The sequence below is a fragment of the Hypanus sabinus genome, chromosome 1, assembly GCF_030144855.1.
Source record: "Hypanus sabinus isolate sHypSab1 chromosome 1, sHypSab1.hap1, whole genome shotgun sequence".
Lineage (NCBI taxonomy): Eukaryota > Metazoa > Chordata > Chondrichthyes > Myliobatiformes > Dasyatidae > Hypanus > Hypanus sabinus.
In genome coordinates, this window is record NC_082706.1 from 175438578 (window position 1) to 175458129 (window position 19552).

Below are 19552 nucleotides of genomic sequence, written 5' to 3' on the forward strand. Positions count from 1 at the left end.
ATTGTTCAGAAACCTTTTCGAGTTGGCCTGGTTGAAATGCCTCAGAATGATAGTGAAGGCACATTGTTTTGAGACTGCTGATCATGGTGCTCAGATTCTCCAGTGCCAGCCTGACGTTGGCAAGAGATGGAAGGTACACTATTATCAGGATGAGGGCAGAAAACTCCCTCAACTAAAAATAGATATTCAAGCCTGGAAGAGTGAGAGTGAGAAACATCTGTGCATCATGATGAGTAAATCATGAAGCATACTCCAGTTGCACTACCTTTAAACAGTCCTACTGTCCTGTCCTCGTGGTGTACGGTGAAGCCCTTGGGCTGCAGTGCGGCATCTGAAATGGTGGGCTTGAAGCAAAGTACACAGCAGTACCCAATATCCCTCCGGTACTACAATCTTGCTCTGAGGTCTTCAGTTCTACTTTGCATAGACTGCATTCACCAATAAGATAGTCAGCAGCAGGGGTCTAAGAACTCTGTGCTTCAATCACACCTGCAGACCTACTCACCTTTTTTCTGAAAAGGGAACTGCACTCAATATGAGTCTGCCATTCAGGGCCCACTGATTTTGAATATCAGTCGATTTTCTAAGCATCATAAAATGATATTGCTTACTGAAGTACCCATGGCTGTGACTGTGGATTTCAGCTGTAGTAGTCCTAAATGGGAATATTTGAAGAATCCAGTCAGAACTCCATTTATTGGCACCACCTTGATTGTAGTATCAATCATTAACATATTGAAATCAAATGGAAAATAGCATCATGAGATATGGAAAATGTACTGCTGATTATTTATCACCCCTCTTACAATATTGCAAGGGTTTTCAAACTGACTTCCACCTCATCCAGAGGAAAAAGAGAGAACATAAACATCCGGTGAGTGGCAGTTCTGTGGACAAAAATTGCGTTGTTAATGAGAGAGAGGTCGGAGGAGGATGGCCAGACTGGTTCAGCTGACAGTAACTCAAATAACCATGTGTGACAACAGTGATGTGCAGAAGAACCTCCCTGAACTCGGAACACAATGAACCAAGCAGTAGACTATTTCCTGTGTCTAATAAAGCGGCCACTGTTTATACAGTAACAAGATTAGGGCTCACCAATTGGAACTGAGGCATATGGGAATTTCTTCTTGCAGAAGTTGAAGAACAGCTGGAACTGACAATCCTGGAGCATCATGAAGACTGGAGTTGTGGAGGCATGTAAAGAGGAAGTAAACGTTTCTTTTAAACATCTAGGGATTGAGGATAATGTGGATTGACAGAGGACTTACGGCGTGATCTGGTGAGTGGTGAGGCTGGCAGGAGGTTGACTGCTGCTCCTATGTTCTGCCGCTCGTTTTTCAGCAAATTTATCTCACCACCTCAATCTGATGCTTTTACAGACTAACCCATTTGCACATAACGTTCTAGCATGTTTTGGATGATAAAAGGGTTCCATGCATTATTTAGATGCTTTATAATAATGATGAGCTCTTCTGGTGACAAAAGGAGTTGGAGTTAAAAATAAAAGATCAAGTCTGTAGTGTTTCCAACAAATGCCCTGCTTGTGCAGGAGATTAAATGTTGTTCACTTTCTACATGAGATAACTTGACATTGCCTCTCTGATGGTGTGTGGTCTACTCTGGCACTTCCAGAAAAATCAGGCTGCCATTTTAAATACGAAACATAGAAACATAGAAAACCTACAGCACAATACAGGCCCTTCAGCCCACAGCCCACAAAGGCCCTTCAGCCCACAAAGCTGTGCCGAACATGACCTGACTTTAGAGCTACCTAGGCATACCCATAGCCCTCTATTTTACAAAGATCCATGTATCCCTCCAGAGTTTCTTAAAAGACCCTATCATTTCCGACTCCCCCACCACCATCAGCAACACATTTCACACACTCACCACTCTCTGCATAAAAAACTTACCCCTGACATATCCTCTGTACCTACTTCCAAGCACCTTAAAACTTGTGCTAGCCATTTCAGCCTTGGAAAAAAGCCTCTGACTATCCACACAATCAATGCCTCTCATTATCTTGTACACCTCTATCAGGTCACCTCTAATCCTCTATCGCTTCAAGCAGAAAAGGCCAACTTCACTCAAGCTATTCTCACAAGGCATGCTCCCCAATCCAGGCAACATCCTTGTAAATCTCCTCTGGACCATTTCTATGGTTTCCACGTCCTTCCTGTAGTGAGGCAACCAGAATTGAGCACAGTCCTCCAAATGGGGTCTGACCAGGGTTTTATATAGCTGCAACATTACCTCTCGGTTCTTAAACTCAATCCCATGATTGATGAAGGCCAATGCACCGTATGCCTTCTTAATCACAGTGTCAACCTGTATAGCAGCTTTGAGTGTCTTATGGACTCAGACCCCAAGATCCCTCTGATCCTCCAAACTGCCAAGAGTCTTGCCATTAATGCTATATTCTGTTATCATATTTGACCTACCAAAATGAACCACTTCACACTGATATGGGTTGAATCCCAGTTTTGCAACCCATCAATGTCCCGCTGTAACCTCTGACAGCCCTCCACACTATCCACAACATCCCCAACCTTTATGTCATCAGCAAATTTACTAACCCATCCTTCCACTTCCTCATCCAGGTCACTTATAAAAATCATGAAGAGTAATGGTCCCAGAACAGATCCCTGAGGCACACTACTGGTCACCGGCCTACATGCAGTATATAACCGGTCTACAACCACTCTTTGCCTTCTGTGGGTAAGCCAGTTCTGTATCCACAAAGCAATGTCCCATTGGATCCCATTCCTCCTTACTTCCTCAATAGGCCTTGCATAAGTTACCTGATCAAATGCCTTGCTAAAATCCATATACACTACATCTATGGCTCTACCTTCATCAATGTGCTCAGTCACATCCTCAAAAAATTCAATCAGGCTCTTAAGGCATGACCTGCCTTTGACAAAGCCATGCTGGCTATTCCTAATCACATTATGCCTCTCCAAATGTTCTTAAACCTGCCTCTCAGGATCTTCTCCATCAACTTACCAACCACTGAAGTAAGACTCACTGGACTATAATTTTCTGGGCTATCCCTACTCCCTTTCTTGAATAAGGGAACAACATCCACAATCCTCCAATCCTCCGGAACCTCTCCCGTCCCCATTGATGATGCAAAGATCATTGCCAGAGACCCATCTCCTCCCTCACCTCCCACAGTAGCCTGGGTTATATCTCGTTTAGTCCCAGTGACTTATCCAACTTTCCAAAATCTCCAGCACATCCTCTTCCTTAATATCTACATGCTCAGGCTTTATAGTCCGCTGCAAGTCATCCCTACAATTGCCAAGATCCTTTTCCGTAGTGAATATTGAAGTAAAATATTCATTAAGTACCTCTGCCATCAGTTCCACACACACATTTTCCATTGTCACAATTGATTGGTCCTATTCTCTCATGTCTTATATACTGTTGCTTTTCACATACTTGTAGAATGCCTTGGGGTTTTTCTTAATCCTGTCCACCACGGCCTTCTCATGGCCCCTTCTGGCTCTCCTAATTTCATTCTTAAGCTCCTTCCTGCTAGCCTTATAATCTTCTAGATATCCATCATTACCTAGTTTTTTTGAACCTTTCATAAGCTCTTCTTTTCTTCTTGACTAGATTTACAACAGCCTTTGTACACCGTGGTTCCTGTACCCTACCATAACTTCCCTGTCTCATTGGAACGTATCTATGCAGAACTCCACGCAAATATCCCCTGAACATGTGCCACATATCTTCCGTACGTTTCCCTGAGAACATCTGTTTCCAATTTATATTTCCAAGTTTCTGTCTGATAGCCTCATATTTCCCCTTACTCCAAGTAAACGTTTCCCTAACGTGTCTGTTCCTATCCCTTTCCTAAGCTATTGTAAAGGAGATAGAATTATGATCACTATCTCCAAAATGCTCTCCCACTGACACCCGACCAGGTTCATTTCCCAATACCAGATCAAGAACAGTCTCTCCTCTTGTAGGCTTATCTACATGTTGTGTCAAGAAACCTTCCTGAACACAACTAACAAACTCCACATTCCTAGGATGGTAAGACTTTCATATGAAGAAAGACTGGATTGACTGGGCTTATACTCGCTGGAATTTAGAAGATTGAGGGGGAATCTTATTGAAACGTATAAAATTCTAAAGGGATTGGACAGGCTAGATGCAGGAAGATTGCTCCCGATGTTGGGGAAGTCCAGAATGAGGGGTCACAGTTTAAGGATAAAGGGGAAGCCTTTTAGGACCAAGATGAGGAGAAACTTCTTCACACAGAGAATGGTGAATCTGTGGAATTCTCGGCCACAGGAAACAGTTGAGGCCAGTTCATTGACTACATTTAAAAGGGAGTTAGATATGCCCTTGTGGCTAAAGGGATCAGGGGGTATGGAGAGAAGGCAGGTACAGGGTTCTGAGTTGGATGATCAGCCATGATCATACTGAATGGCGGTGCAGGCTCGAAGGGCCGAATGGCCTACTCCTGCACCTATTTTCTATGCTTCTATGTTTCTATGTTTCCACTCCATCTAAACCCCTCACTCTAGAGAGATGCCAATCAATATTTGGGAAATAAAAATCTCCCACCACAACAACTCTGTTATTATTACTCCTTTCCAGAACCTGTCTCCCTATCTGCTGCTCTGTTGAGATAAATGCATGCCTCCTACTAGATGATGCTTCTTCAACAGCATCCTTCCAATCATCCTCTGGACAAAGGATTTTCAAATGGTCACCCATTGTCCAAAAGCTAGCAGGTTTTCAAAACTTCTTTCACACTGAATATGAAAAACATGATTTGAAAATACGTACACATGAAATTCACGCAGATCCAAGCGTGAGTGCAAGGGACAACCCAGGAACAGCATAGCAGGTAAGTTCTTGTTCGTGGAGTGTGCTGCATTGCGACATGCAAGAAGGAAATTGGTGAGATTCTGATTCACTGTCAGTGCAGTGTGCTCTGTTGCATTGCTTGTAATGCATTCTTTAGACTCTGGACAAACATTTCCATGCATCCATTAGCAGCTGGGTGGTACAGTGCAGATGTAATATGTCTTATTCCATTCGCTTTCAGGACTGACTGTGGTCCATCGTCACTGACTAAGTGTTCTGGAACTCCAGTCCTTCCGAAGAGGCTTCTCAACACATCAACAATGTGTGAGGCTTTTGTGGAATCTACTGGGGACACTTCTGGCCACGTTGTAGCTTCGTCCACTACTACAAAAAAAATTTATGCCCATGAATGTTCTGGCAAAGTCCACCTGAACCCTCTGCCAGGGCAATGCAGGCTACTCCCAGGGACAGAGGGGCACTACTCTTGGAATCTTCAGGACGTATTGGCATCCCAAACAGTACATCATAAGCTGCTTGATCTGCTGATCCATCCCAGGCCACCAGACTATCCTTCAAGCCAATGCTTTCATTTTGACCATGCCTATATGACCAGCATGTAGCTCCTCCGATATTTCAGATCTTAGCTTGGATGGTACAGCAACTCTCAATCCACACATAAGGCAACCCCTGTTAATGGTAAGTTCATCCCGGTGCTGGTAGAGATAGGGGAACTGGAATTTCTGCTGCACATTGCAGCCATTTTGGTTTCCGTTTGGATAATCTCTGCTGTAGAGGGAGACTTCCAATTCACATTAGGAGGATACATCAAGAGAAGGGTCTATGTTGTAAATTTTTCAGGTAATTCCTTTTGCAAGGGTAAATGGGACAATCCGTCAACATTTCCATAACTAGTTGTTCTCTTGAATTCAATCTTGTAACTGTGTCCTCCAAAAAACAGATCCCATCTCTGTATTCATGCTGCTGGTGTTAGTGGAACAACTTCCTGTGGATTGATAATGGACACTGTGCTTCATGATCAATAATGAGGGTACACTCCCCCTCTTGGCTTTCCACAGCATGTCAGCCCGGGCCGCCACCTTCCGGGGGTCACTGAAATCTGCATCGGCCAGCAGCAGATGTATGTCCTCGGGCAGTTGCTCTAGGAACGCTTGCTCGAACATGAGGCATGGCTTGTGTCCGTCATCTCATTCATCAATGCTGACGGCAGTCTGTCTCCCAAACCGTCCAGGTGCAGCAGGCGGGCACCTCGCTCACGCTGTGAGAGGCCAAAGGTCTCAATGAGCAGCGCTTTGAATGCTTCATATTTGCCTTCTTCCGGGGGCGACCGTATGAAATCTGCAACCTGGGCGGCCGTCTCCTGGTCAAGGGTGCTCACCACGTGATAGTAACGCGTGGAATCAGAGGATATCTGCCGAATCTGGAACTGAGCTTCTGCTTAGCTAAACCACACGCGTGGTCACAGTGTCCAGAAAGTCGGCAGTTTTAGCAAAACTGCGTGAACAGATGAAGAGTTGGTCATCTTTGGTCCAAATCCCATTTGGACCGTCGGGGTCACCAACGTAGCGCTGTACTACATACAGAGCTAGAGACGATATGCAGTCGGCAAGTTGTTTTGAGACTAGTTTATTCAAACTTCGCGGCGCTGGCACTTAATCGCCCACGGAAATGACGTCAGAGGTGCATTACCAAAGTCTCTCCCCGCGCGCTGGCTATTTGTGAGCCGGTTCGTCTGCGCAGAAAGTGGGTCACCACAATCAGCAAAATTGCTGATGATACAAAGACTGGAGGTGTAGTGGACAGTGAGCAAGATTTTCAAAGCTTTCAGAGGGATCTGGACCAGCTGGAAAAATGGGCTGAAAAATGGCAGATGGAGGTTAATACAGACAAGTGTGAGGTATTGCACTTTGGAAGGACAAACCAAGGTAGAACGTACAAGGTAAATGGTAGGACACTGAGGATTGCAGTAGAACAGAGGGATCTAGGAATACAGATACAAAATTCCCTAAAAGTGGCATCACAGGTAGATAGGGTAGTAAAGAAAACTTTTGGTACATTGGCCTTTATAAATCAAAGTATTGAGTATAAGAGTTGGAATGTTATGGTGAGGTTGTATAAGGCATTGGTGAGGCCGAATTTGGAGTATTGTGTGCAGTTTTGGTCACCGAATTACAGTAAGGATATTAATAAGGTTGAAAGAGTGCAGAGAAGGTTTACAAGGATGTTGCTGGGACTTGAGAAACTGAGTTACAGAGAAAGGTTGAATAGGTTAGGACTTTATTCCCTGGAGCGTAGAAGAATGTGTTGAGACTTGATAGAGGTATATAAAATTATGACGGGTATAGATAGAGTGAATACAAGCAGACTTTTTCCACTGAGGCTAGGGGAGAAAAAAAACCAGAGGACATGGGTTAAGGATGAAGGGGGAAAAGTTTAAAGGGAACATTGGGGGGGGGGGGTTCTTCACCCAGAGAGTGGTGGGAGTGTGGAATGAGCTGCCAGATGAAGTGGTGAATACGGGCTCACTTTTGACATTTAAGCAAAGCTTGGACAGGTACATGGATGAGAGGTGTATGGAGGGATATGGTCCAGGTGCAGGTCAGTGGGACTAGGCAGAAAAATGGTTCAGCACAGCCAAGAAGGGCCAAAAGGCCTGCTTCTGTGCTGTAATGTTCTATGGTTCTATGGAAAAAAAAAGGAGCTGGGATGCATGTGTACTTTAACATAATGAATTATGTAAACAAAGAATGCCTAATCAAACAATTTATTTACATTTCACAAATATTACTAAAATACTAAATACAGTACATGGAGACTTGATAAATATGTTCGTATCCACTCTAGTCACAGGCAAGGTCCCAGAGGACGGGCAAGTTGCCAATGTTGTTCCATTGATCAAGAAGAAAATCAGAGTTAATCCTGGAACCTATAAACCAATGTGCTACTGGAGAGCATTCTTAGAGTTTGCATGAATGAGCATTTGGAGCACCACGGCCTAATTAGGGACAGCCAGCATGGTTTTGTGCAGGACAAGTCAAGCTTTCCTAATTTGATTGAGTTTTTTGATGAGGTGATGAAAATGATTGACAAAGGTCGATTTGCAGATATTGTCTACCTAGATTTTAGTAAGGCAGGGTTTGACAAAGTCCCTTATGGGAGGCTCATCCAGAAGATTAAGATGCTTGGAATCAATGGTTAATTGTCTGTTTGGGTTCAGAACTCACTTGCCCATTGAAAACAGAGTGTGGTAGTTGAAAAGACTTATTCTAGCTGGAGGTCTGTGATTACTGGTTTATCACAAGAATCTGTACTGGGACTTCTGCTGACTGTGATGTAAATAAATAAGCTGGATGAAAATGTTAGTGGGTGGGTTAGACAGTTTGCTATTGATATGAAGATTGGTGGTCTTGTGGATAGCATAGAAGACTGGCAAGAAATACAGTGGAATATGAATCAGTTGCAGATATGAATGGTGAAATGGCGGATAGAATTTAACCCAGCCAAATGTGAAGTGTTGCACTTTGATAGGTCAAATGTAAAGAGACAAAACCCTTAACAGTTTTGATGAGCAGAGATATCTTTGGGTCCAAGTTCATAGGTCTCTGAAGGTGGCTGCACAGCTTGATGGGGTAGTTACAAAGGCATATGTTATGCTCGCCTTTATTAGTTGAGACATTGGGTTCAAAAGTCAGGAAGTTATGTTGCAGCTTTATAAAACCCTACTTAGGCCACATCTGGAGTATTGCATACAGTTCTGGTCACCCCATTTTTGGAAAGATGTTGGGGCTTTGAGGAAGGTGCAGAAGAGGATTTCCAAGATGCTGCCTGGATTAGAGAGCACATGCTATAATGAGAGGTTGGATAAACCTAGGTTATTTTCTCTGGAGTGGCAGAGGCTGAGAGGAGATCTGATAGAGGTTGATAAGATCATGAGAGGCATAGATAGACAGACAGTATCTTTTTCCCAGAGTTGAGGTCTAATACATGAGAACATACATTTAAGGTGGGGGGGGGGGAATAATATTGAAGGAGATACAAGGGACATTTTTTTAAACAGAGAGAGCAGTGGGTGTCTGGAATGTGCTGCCTGGGGTGGTGGTAGAGGCAGATACATTAGAGACTTCTAAGAGATGTTTAGATAGGCACATGAAAGTAGCAAAATGGAAGGATATGAACATTGTGTTCTCATAAGGAATTAGTTTAGTTGGCCATTTGATTACTAAGTTGCTCGGTACAGCTTTGTGGATCGAAGGACCTATTCCTCTGCTGTTTTGTTCTATGTTCTATTTCCAGCACCTTTCTTCGCTAACTCCCTTTTAGAAGTTTATTATTGGATCCACTGCCATTACTGTTCAGTTTGTATCTTCCAGATCATATCAACTTAGTGCATTAAAATAGGTTTCTGCATTTTTCATAAATTTTATATCTGCATTCATCTGCCACTAGGTTTACCTCCTTTTTAGCCCCAGTAAAATTTTTGCAGATTTTGTTCACCTCATTAAATCATCCTATTCTTTACATGGTGTTCCTCACTTAGACAATCAAATACTCCCTGGCCTGTTAAGCTTGGGACGATGAATGTTGAATTGACCTTATTTCTTACATCCTTCACATACATGAGGAGTAAAGATCTTTATGTTACATCTCCATCTAAATGTGCAATGTGCAATCACAGTAATTTATAATAAATGTAATATAGAGTACACTCAAATCAGAGTGAGTTAATTGGTCTGATGGCCTGGTGGAAGAAGCTGTTCCGGAGCCTGTTGGTCCTGGCTTTTAAGCTCCGGTACCACTTCCTGGATGGTAACAGCTGGAATTGATTGTGGTTGGGAAGGTTTGGGTCCCCAAATGATCCTATGGGCCCATTTTGCACACTTGCCCTTGTAAATGTCCTGAATCGTGGGAAGTTCACATTTACAGATGCGCTGGGCTGACCGCACCACTCTCTGCAGAGTCCTGTGATTGAGGGAGGTACAGTTCCCATACCAGGCAGTGATGCAGCCAGTCAGGATGCTCTCAGTTGTGCCCCTGTAGAAAGTTCTTTGGATTTGGGGACCCATACCAAACTTCCTCAACCGTCTAAGGTGAAAGAGACGCTGTTGTGCCTTTTACTCCACACAGCTGGTATGTACAGACCAAGTGAGGTCCTCGGTGATGTGGATGCCGAGGAACTTGAAGTTGTTCACCCTCTCAACCACAGATCCATTGATGTCAATAGGGGTTAGCCCATCTACATTTCTCCTGTAATCTGCAACTAGCTCCTTTGTCTTTGTGACATTGACGTTGTTTTCTTGACACCTCTGTGTCAGAGAGATGACTTCTTCCCTGTAGGCCACCTCATTATTCAAAGAATACACTTAGCATGGGGTTGGCACAAAAGGGACTTGAATGCTTCATTCTAACTGAGGACACATCTTGATACACATGTTTTGTCATTCTAGCAAGCCTGATCTCTTTACTCACTACATTACTATTTGATTCTTCTTTCAAGTAGAACACACACCTCAATCATTTTCTCCATTGCATAACACCAAAAAACCTCAATGCGTTAGCAGTTTCTCATCTATGTTTAAGTAAAACATATACTATCAATGCTGCCTTTAATTTCACATTTGAAGAACTAATAATTTTATATTTAGTGATAAAAGTAGAATAGTTGTACCTGGTGTTCCTACAATATATATCTGTAAGGATTTACCGCTAATCTAATGGCTTCTCTGTAACGTTCATTGCTGAGGTAACGGTTTCTCTGTAGCAGCAATGTTTGCGTTATGGCTGGAGACAACAGGACTGTGGTATGCATGTTAGCCAATCAGAGGTTGTTGCTCTGTCTTGTGAATCTGGAGGGATGTTTTTCATGGTCTTTGCTGAGGAGAGACGAAGAGGGAAGATGCGTGTGGAGAGAGCTGGTAGACCCCCGGACGGAGTGGACTGGGATCTGAGGGTCCGAAGGTCGGTGACACTCGGAGTAGACCAATGGTGGAAGAATGACTACTGAGTGAGCTCCAACGTGAACTTTTGAACTTTTCCTTGAATTGGGCCTTTTTAAAATTTTCATTACTAACCCCATATTCAGATTAAGATTCATAAAGCTCAATCATTTAATTGCGTATGGTGTACTGTCTAATATGTTGCGTTGTGAGTTTGTAACTGAGTGGTACATTACACATCTACACAAACATGCTTTCCCAGTTTGGCGGGGCCAAAGGCTGTTTCCTCTAGACGACCACGAGCTGTGGGAGCCCGAGGGTTATGTACGTTACAGATTTACGTTTGTTCATTTTCAAAGAATTTCTTGTTTTCACCTTGCACTGTAAGTTCCACAGGGATAAAAATTGCCACTTTGAGTTGTAATCACTCTCATGCACAGGTAATAAAAATGTAGCACTTAATCATAACTTAAGTTTATCAAAGAGTTTTTAAAGTTTTCCAAAATACTTTTTAAGATTACTTAGAAGTGATAATTATAATGAGGAATTCTGCATCCTTCCTAGCTGAGTCAAGTACGGCAGCCAAAAATGGTAGATTGAATTTCCTTCTAGGTTACAGTGCATTAATTCTGGGGAAGAAGATCTAACGTAATTCAAGATCTAACAATAAACATTGTTAATTTCTTTTTAGCATAATATGTTAAGAGGTCCAACAATTGTTTAGGATTTAACAAATGTTTAGCTAAATGCATTCTAGCATACAAGAAACACTAATTTAGATCTATGGGAAAAGAAACAAATTCAGACCATATTTTTGAGTAATTTTATTCCTTCAGCTGGGTTTTTGATCAGTAAATCTATATTATACTTATTTCATTGAAGTAGGCTAGATTTACTAATGCTGGAATGATCTTCAAATATCTTTTAGATAGTGATTTTACTGGTTCTTTTTATTTGATATTTTGATCAATTTTGCTCACATTCACCGAATTCAGGTTTTAGAAAATGAAATTTAAGTTGGTGGGATAAAAGTGGCCCTTTTTGCTGAGAAATTTTCTACAATGATTGGATTTTAATACTTAGTTGCAAGCTTCAGAAAAAAATCTGGGTGCAATGTGAAACTGAACATAGTCTGCAAGTATTCAATGGTAGAAAATGTGACTATTGTCACTGTGGTTGGTTATAAAGCAAACCTTTAATTCAAAATTTAACCAAAGACAAAAAACTTACTACAATTACTGCAGCAATTCTTTTAGCAACTATTGGATTGATCTGCAAAACGTGAGCAAATTGCCATCCAGAGAGATCAAAGATAACCTTTACACCATTTTGTTGTGTCTTGACCTCCTTCACAATTAGTTCTGATGTGATTAGGCTGACACGAAATACTTCATAGACTGAAAACAGCTTGGGATCCCAATGTCCTAGAAAAAGAAATGGATAGTGATCAGATACCAGTCATTTTCCTTTATTTCAACCTCACTTAGAAAAGATAAATTCACTCAATATTATCTAATAGAACTGCTTCAGATTTCCCTTTCTATTTGATCTCCACTGTTTGGTAACCTGTGAGGAACATCAGACATGATTCTAATTCCATCCATTATTTATCTCCAGCTCCATTTTCACACAATCTCAAGACATCCTTACCTTACAACACCAACATGACTGCCAGGATCAAGTTGAGCTGCAACCAGGAGTTGTAATGCAGAAGTCAAGAATCTACTGGAAGTCAGGAGGAGGCTCAGTCAGGCTGAACCAAGTGGCCAGATAGACTTGCTTCCAGATCCTCAACTTTGGCACGGCCCCTTTCACTTAATTGGGTACACTGGGCTTGTCAAAGAGATTGAAGGCTAGAACAAGGGCTGCAACAACACGAATAGGAAGTTTGTTAAGTAGCAGGATAGAATAATAGAGAAGAAGTGTTCACACTGGAGGGAAGGGTACAGTCAGCTTCCTCAGGAGTTAGTAGTGCAGCCAATTTTATTAAAATATGGTATGTGTTAATGGCTATGATTTGGATGTACAAGCCAGAATTTCCAAATATACATATTTTACCATTTAGAGTTTTAATGAAATTTAGAAGACAGTAATGGCCTTCAACGAGATTCATACAGTTGGATAAGTGCAGAGAAATGTTGAGATACATGAAATGTTTATGTTGGTTAATAGAATGGAGAAGGCAATATAAACTCTCTTCATGTGACATCCTAATACATAAGCTGAGAAATCAGATATAATTATGTGTTTTATGTTTAAATACCCATTGTTTTTTAAGTGCTTTGAAAAATGCTGACCATTTCTGATAGGAGTCCCACCCACTGCAACCTCTGCCTGCAAACCCCTTTAAGGTAGCTAATGCTTTTCTTGTATTATTTCCCCATGAAATGTTGCAGCCAACATTTGCAATGTTCATTTCTGCCTCACCAGTGAAAAAACAAGGTGAACTAATAATGTGCAACCTATGACCACAACTTATAGCTCCCAGAAAAACAGAAAGACAAACCATGCAACAGTAGATATGCTCATAAAGAATCCAGAGCAACACTCACAAAGTACTGGAGAAGCCCAGCAGGTCAGGCAGCATTTAGTGGATGGAATAAAGAGCCTGCGTTTCAGGCTGAGACCCTTCATCAGGACTAGAAAGAAAAGGGGAAGGAGCCAGAATCAGAAGGTGGCAGGGTGGGGGTGGGGGGAGATGAAGAAGTACAAGCTAGAAGCTGATAAGTGATTTGAACAATAAAGCGATCACTAAATGTCCTTAGCAATATTCATGTTACATGCTTCATTCAAATAAAAAATAATAAATGTAATAATTCCAAAAACTACAGAGGTGCAGTGTATTGCTGGTTTAACCAGGAGATGGCATGGGGAAAAATACAATGCATGAAAATGATGTCTCCATGAACAGTACAACAAAACTGCTAGTGTACTCAAAATAACAGAATCTTGAAAGGGGAAAAAAAATCAACATTGGTTTTGTAATCATTCTAATGCTAAGTAGGATATTTCTTTGTACATTCCTCATATCAACGCTTCATTTATTTAGCAAAGTATTCCCCTGAAGACTAGGGAATACAGATTAATGGGACTCATGTGCAGTACAATGAGCTTCTTTAATTATAGAATCAAAGGGAAGATACAGTACTTACCAATTTTGTATATCAAAACTCTGCTTCCACTAGAATCACGAGACCTCAAAACAGCATGGTAACCAGCCTTAAGGAGACCTATGATGGATGATGGCCTCAGGTCTGCACTGATCTCAGGGCATTCCGCTCTCCATTTATGGTAGTTTGACAGTAACTGTGAAGTCAACGTGGAAAGGTTTTATTTGGGCAACAAAATTCCTCACTCCTTGAATAATTGAAAAGTAATGCCAAATATTTACGTTTATTTTTAAAAATTCACTGTTATTATGTCTCTCTGGAAGTTATCTTTCTTAATGCACAATTCCTCATGCAGATGAAGGTAGAGCAGTGATACAGTGTATATGGATTTCAGTAGAACGTTCCCCATGCAGGGCACATTCAGAAAGTAAGGAGGCATGGGATCCAAGGAGACCTTGCTTTGTGGATCCAGAATTGTCTTGCCCACAGAAGGCAAAGGGTGGTTGCAGATGGTTCATATTCTGCAGAGTCTCTCTGGGCTTCCAAATCTGGTGTTAAGTGGTACACAGGAGTGTAACAGACTTAGTGGATAAGGACGCTGCCCCGCAGTGACAACTAACTAGTCTAGTGATGCCATCCGTTGACCAGCACTCTGGTTCCTCCGCATGCCACCAAGGTGGCTGTACCATCGACCCTTTTGGATTCATCTGCACAGACACCATCAGATGCACTGCTGCCAGCGTCCTCACTGGGTGCAGCCTTTGTCTGAAGAGGCATAACCTACAAAGTAGCAAAGGCATGCTTACCTCCTTGACTTAGCTAACCAGGATTCTACTACTAGATCTAGTCTAGTAGGATACCGATTGAACATCACCTTCACGGCTAGTTTAGACCTGCCAGAGAACGAATCTCCACTGTACTTATCTTCAGAGTTGGAAGCCCAGAGAGACCGTACAGTGGGGGCACAACACCATCTGTCTTATTACTGTGCAAGGCATGTTGGAGCAGAGTTTCTGGATGGTGGAAAGCCCTGTGGCGGTGAAGGTCATGTGACGAAGCAGGAAGCTGCTAGCATGAACTCGGCACATAGGCGGCTCACATAAGATGGTCATTACCTTGTTGAGTTTTCTGAGCCACAACAGGGTTAGGCAGTTATGTGAGTGTCAGGGCAGCCCCTTTTAGGGATAGCACTGCCCGCCCTGGAAGGGGAAGCCCCTAGAAAAGGTGGGGTAAAGAAAGCTTGCTCAGATCTCACCTGGCTGGCTCACCGCAGCCGTGGGTCTTCACCACTGCGGTAAGAGGTTTAAGAAGATGAATCTGACTGTTGCCACATGGAATGTGCGAACAATGCTGGATAATGACTCAAGACCGGAAAGGAGAACTGCTTTGATAGCTAAGGAATTGGCAAGATACAACATTGATATTGCTGCGCTCCAAGAGACAAGGATTGAAAGACAAGGCCAGATCCAAGAAAATACTCATACTTTCTTTTGGATTGGGAAAACCAATGAAAGGAAAGATTCAGGTGTGGTCCTTGCTATTTCCAACAAGATTGCTAGCAAATCGCAAACACTTCCGATAGGGATATCTGAAAGTATCATGCGACTACGTGCTCCCATCAGAAAGGATCATTTCTTGAATTGATCAATGTGTATTCACCAACCATGGCATATTCTGACGAAGACAAGGAGTCCTTCTATCAGGAACTGGCTAAAGTAACTGATAATGTCCCTAGGGCAGACAAGTTGCTCATCTTGGGGGATTTCAATGCCAGGGTAGGCAAGGATCACAGTCCCTATGAAGATGTCATTGGCAAATTTGGTAAAGCCAAAAAGAACACCAATGGTGACCTTATGTTAAACTTTTGTGCTCAGAGGGAATTGTGTGTTACTTTATTTTGTCAACCTGAAAAGAACTACTTCACCTGGATGCACCCAAGGTTAAAGCATCTCCATTTGCTTGACTATGTTGTGACTCACAGAGCAGATATGCCAGAGGTTCTATCGACAAAAGAAATGCGTGGAGCAGAGTGCACATCTGATCATTACATGGTACGATCACAACTTAGACTTAAACTGCTGATGCCAAGTAGAAAAATCCCTAGTGAAGCACCCAAGAAATTGGAGGCCGACAAGTTGGCCAGTGAGGAACATCAGAGGAGACTTGTCACAGCATTGGCATTATCTCTCCACGAAGACAAAGACCCTCTCAGTGACCCAACCAATATTGAAGAATGCTGGAAGCAGCTCAGGAAAACCATCCATTCAACTGCAAGTGTAGTGCTTGGCCACCCTAAGAGCAAAACTCCTGACTGGTTTCAAGAACAAAATGATTCAATTCAAGTACTGTTGGAGATGAAACAAAGGCTTTATATGTGTCACTTGAAAGAGAACACTGAAAGAAGCAAAGCAGCGTTTAAGGCCATGAAAGCCAAAGTTCAAAGGGAGATCAGGGCTATGAAGAACAACTGGTGGAATAAGAAAGCAGAAGAACTGCAAGAAATGTCAGACAGGAATGACTACCACGGGCTCTTCTCAGGACTGAAAGCTATCTATGGTCCAAGAAGCAATACAGTGGCCCCAGTAAAAACTGCAGATGGGAGCAAGCTATGCACTGACAGGAAAGACATCATTGAGCGATGGAGGGAACACTTCTGTAACCTTTTAAACCAACAAGGTGCAGCTGACCACAATGCACGTGAAAGGCTCAGAGCTGGACCGGTAAGAGAAGAGCTGTATGGACTCATCACTATAACAGAACTTAATAAGGCTTTAAAAGGTACCAGGAGTGGTAAAGCACCCAGGCAAGATGGCACTCCATCAGATGTACTGAAGCATGATGGTCCTGCCCTGAAGACTGAACAGTTAAACTTATATAATGCTTGTTGGCAGAATCAATGTCTCCCTCAGGACTTCAAAGATGCGCTGATAGTCATCATCTACAAAAAGAAAGGCGACCGTAGTGTTTGTGGAAACCACCAAGGAATCTCCCTTCTGTCCACAGCTGGCAAGATTATGGGGAAGGTACTGCTCAACCAGCTCAAGATCATCTCGGAAGATGTGCTTCCTGAAAGCCAATGTGGCTTTAGGGCTAAAGAGCAACCACTGATGTGATTTTTACTTTGAGGCAACTCCAGGAGAAGGTGATAGAACAGCAGCAACCATTGTACATTGTCTTTGTTGATTTCTCACAAGCATTTGATACGGTGGACAGAGAAACGCTCTGGGGAGTGCTCAAAACTTATGGCTGTAAAGATAGGCTGGTTACGATGATCAAGTTGTTTCACGAAAACATGCCTGACAAAGTATCTATCAGAGGGGATGTCAGTGAAGCCTTCACCATCAACCATGGGGTAAAACATGGATGCATTCTTGCTCCAACTTTGTTCACACTATGTCTTGCTGCAGTTTTGGAAATAATATACCATAATTTGGACAAAGGTGTGTACATCAGGACTCATTCAGATGGAAAATTGTTCAACCTGTCAAGACTCAAAGCTTCAACCAAATCAAGAGAGATATGAGTCAGAGAGCTTTTGTACGCAGACAACTCAGCCCTGGTTGCTACTGATGTTAATGTGATTCAAGAAATTGTACACCACTTCTCATTTGCTGCCACTCTTTTTGGCCTAAGAATCAATGTCTCCAAAACTGAACTTCTGTACCAGCCTCCTCCTCTGTGTAGTCCCAGTGAGACCCAACCACCAGTCATATCGGTCAATGGGGTAGCACTGAAAAGTTCTGACTCTTTCACATACTTAGGAAGTGCTGTGACCAACAACAACTCATCAGATCTGGAAGTTGAGAGGAGAATTCAATCAGCTACAAAAGTCTTTGGTGCTTTGCAGAAGCGACTTTGATCTCGCCACAACATTAAAATGGCAACCAAGGTCAAAGTGTGTAACACAGCTGTTTTACCATCTCTGCTTTATTCAACTGAAACGATGATATTGTATTGGAAGCACATCAAGAAATTGACCAAAACACAACTCAGGCATTTACACCAAATATTACACATCAAGTGGCAAGGGAGGGTACCAGATGTGGAGATGCTCAAACATGCTGGGACAGTTGGGGCAGAATTGCTCATCACAGCTTCTCAGCTGCGTTGGACTGGTCATGTCACAAGAATGAGTGATGATCATTTACCCAAAGCTGTTTTCTGTGGCGAGCTACATGAAGGAAAGAGGAAACATGGTCGTCAAAAGCTGCGGTACAAAGATGTGCTCAAGCACCATATGAAGAACACTGACATTAATGTCAACACCTGGGAGAAAGATGCTTTGGACAGAAGAAGTTGGCACTGCATTGTCAGGAAGTCAATCCCAGCTATCGAGGAGAAAAGGCAGAAGAAATATGAAGCAGGTCATGAATGCAGAAATTCGGTGCTAGACCAGTCAAATCACAGATGCAACCGATGTGGGAAACAGTGCCGATCCATTGCTGGTCTTGTGGCCCATAAACATGCCTGCAGAGACTAAACTCAGCACAGTCAATATTGAAATAAATGGACAGCCGAAGAAGAAGTATTCTGCAGGGAGGTCGGTGACCAACGGTGTTCTGCAGGGATCTGTCCTGGGATCCCTCCTCTTTGTGATTTTTAGAAATGATCTGGATGAGGAAGTAGAATGGTGCTTTAGTAAGCTTGCTAATGGCAAAAGTTGGGGGTGTTGTGGATAGTCTGGAAGGTTGTCAAGGTTACAGCAGGACATCAATAGGATACAAAACTAGGTTGAGAAGTGGCAGATGGAGGTCAACCCAGATAAGTTTGAAGTAGTTCATTTTGGTAGGCCAAGTTTGAAGACAGAACACAATATTAATGGAAAAACTCTTGGCAAGTCGGAGGCTCAGCAAAATCTTGGGTTCCATGTCCATAGGACACTCCAGCTACTGCACAGGTTAACAGTGTTGTTAACAAGGCATATGGTATAATGGACTTCATCAACTGTAGGATTGAGTTCAAGAGCCATGAGGTAATGTTACAGCTGTAAAAGACCTTAGTCAGACCCCACTTGGAGTACTATGTTACAGGAAGGATGTGGATACTATAGAGAGAGTGCAGAGGAGATTTAAAGGGGTGTTGCCTGGATTGAAGAGCATGCCTTATGAGAATAGGTTGAGTGAACTTGGCCTTTTCTCCTTGGAGTGACAGAGGATGAGTGATGTATAAGATGATGAGAGGCATTGATCATGTGGATAGCCAGAGGCTTTTTCCCCAGGGCTGAAATGGCTAACACGAGGGGGCTTAGTTTTAAGGTGCTTGGAAATAGGTACAAGGGGGATGTCAGAGGTAAGTTTTTCCACAGAGATTGGTGGGTGCGTGGAATGCACTGCCAGTGTTAGTGGTAGAGGCGGATACAATAGGGTCGTTTAAGAAACTCTTAGGTAGGTACATGGAGCTTAGGAAAATAGAGGGCTATGCGCTAGAGTATTTCCAGGCAGTTTCTCGAGTAGGTTACATGGTTAGCACAACATTGTGGGCTGAAGGGCCTGTCACGTGCCACAGATTTCTATGTTATATATTCCATATACAAATGTTTAAATGGTACCATAAATTAATTTTACCCAAACTCAAATCAGTACTTGCCCACTCCAGGAAAAATTTCTCGCCCTCCATAAGCATTTTGCATGTGCTCATGAAGCCCAACATGTCAATCAGTGT

The 19552-nt window shown here is 42.6% G+C and overlaps 1 protein-coding gene across 1 annotated transcript in view; it reads right to left on the bottom strand.

The window, feature by feature from the left end:
- The window catches only part of ttpa (tocopherol (alpha) transfer protein), a 66475-nt gene that overhangs the window by 13383 nt on the left and 33540 nt on the right, over positions 1-19552 (bottom strand). Inside the window, exons 2-3 of the mRNA XM_059981880.1 lie at positions 13934-14087; positions 12012-12205 (exon numbers count right to left, since the gene is read on the bottom strand). Coding sequence (XP_059837863.1) covers positions 12012-12205; positions 13934-14087 — 348 coding nt within the window. The remainder of the gene's footprint in view (positions 1-12011; positions 12206-13933; positions 14088-19552) is intronic.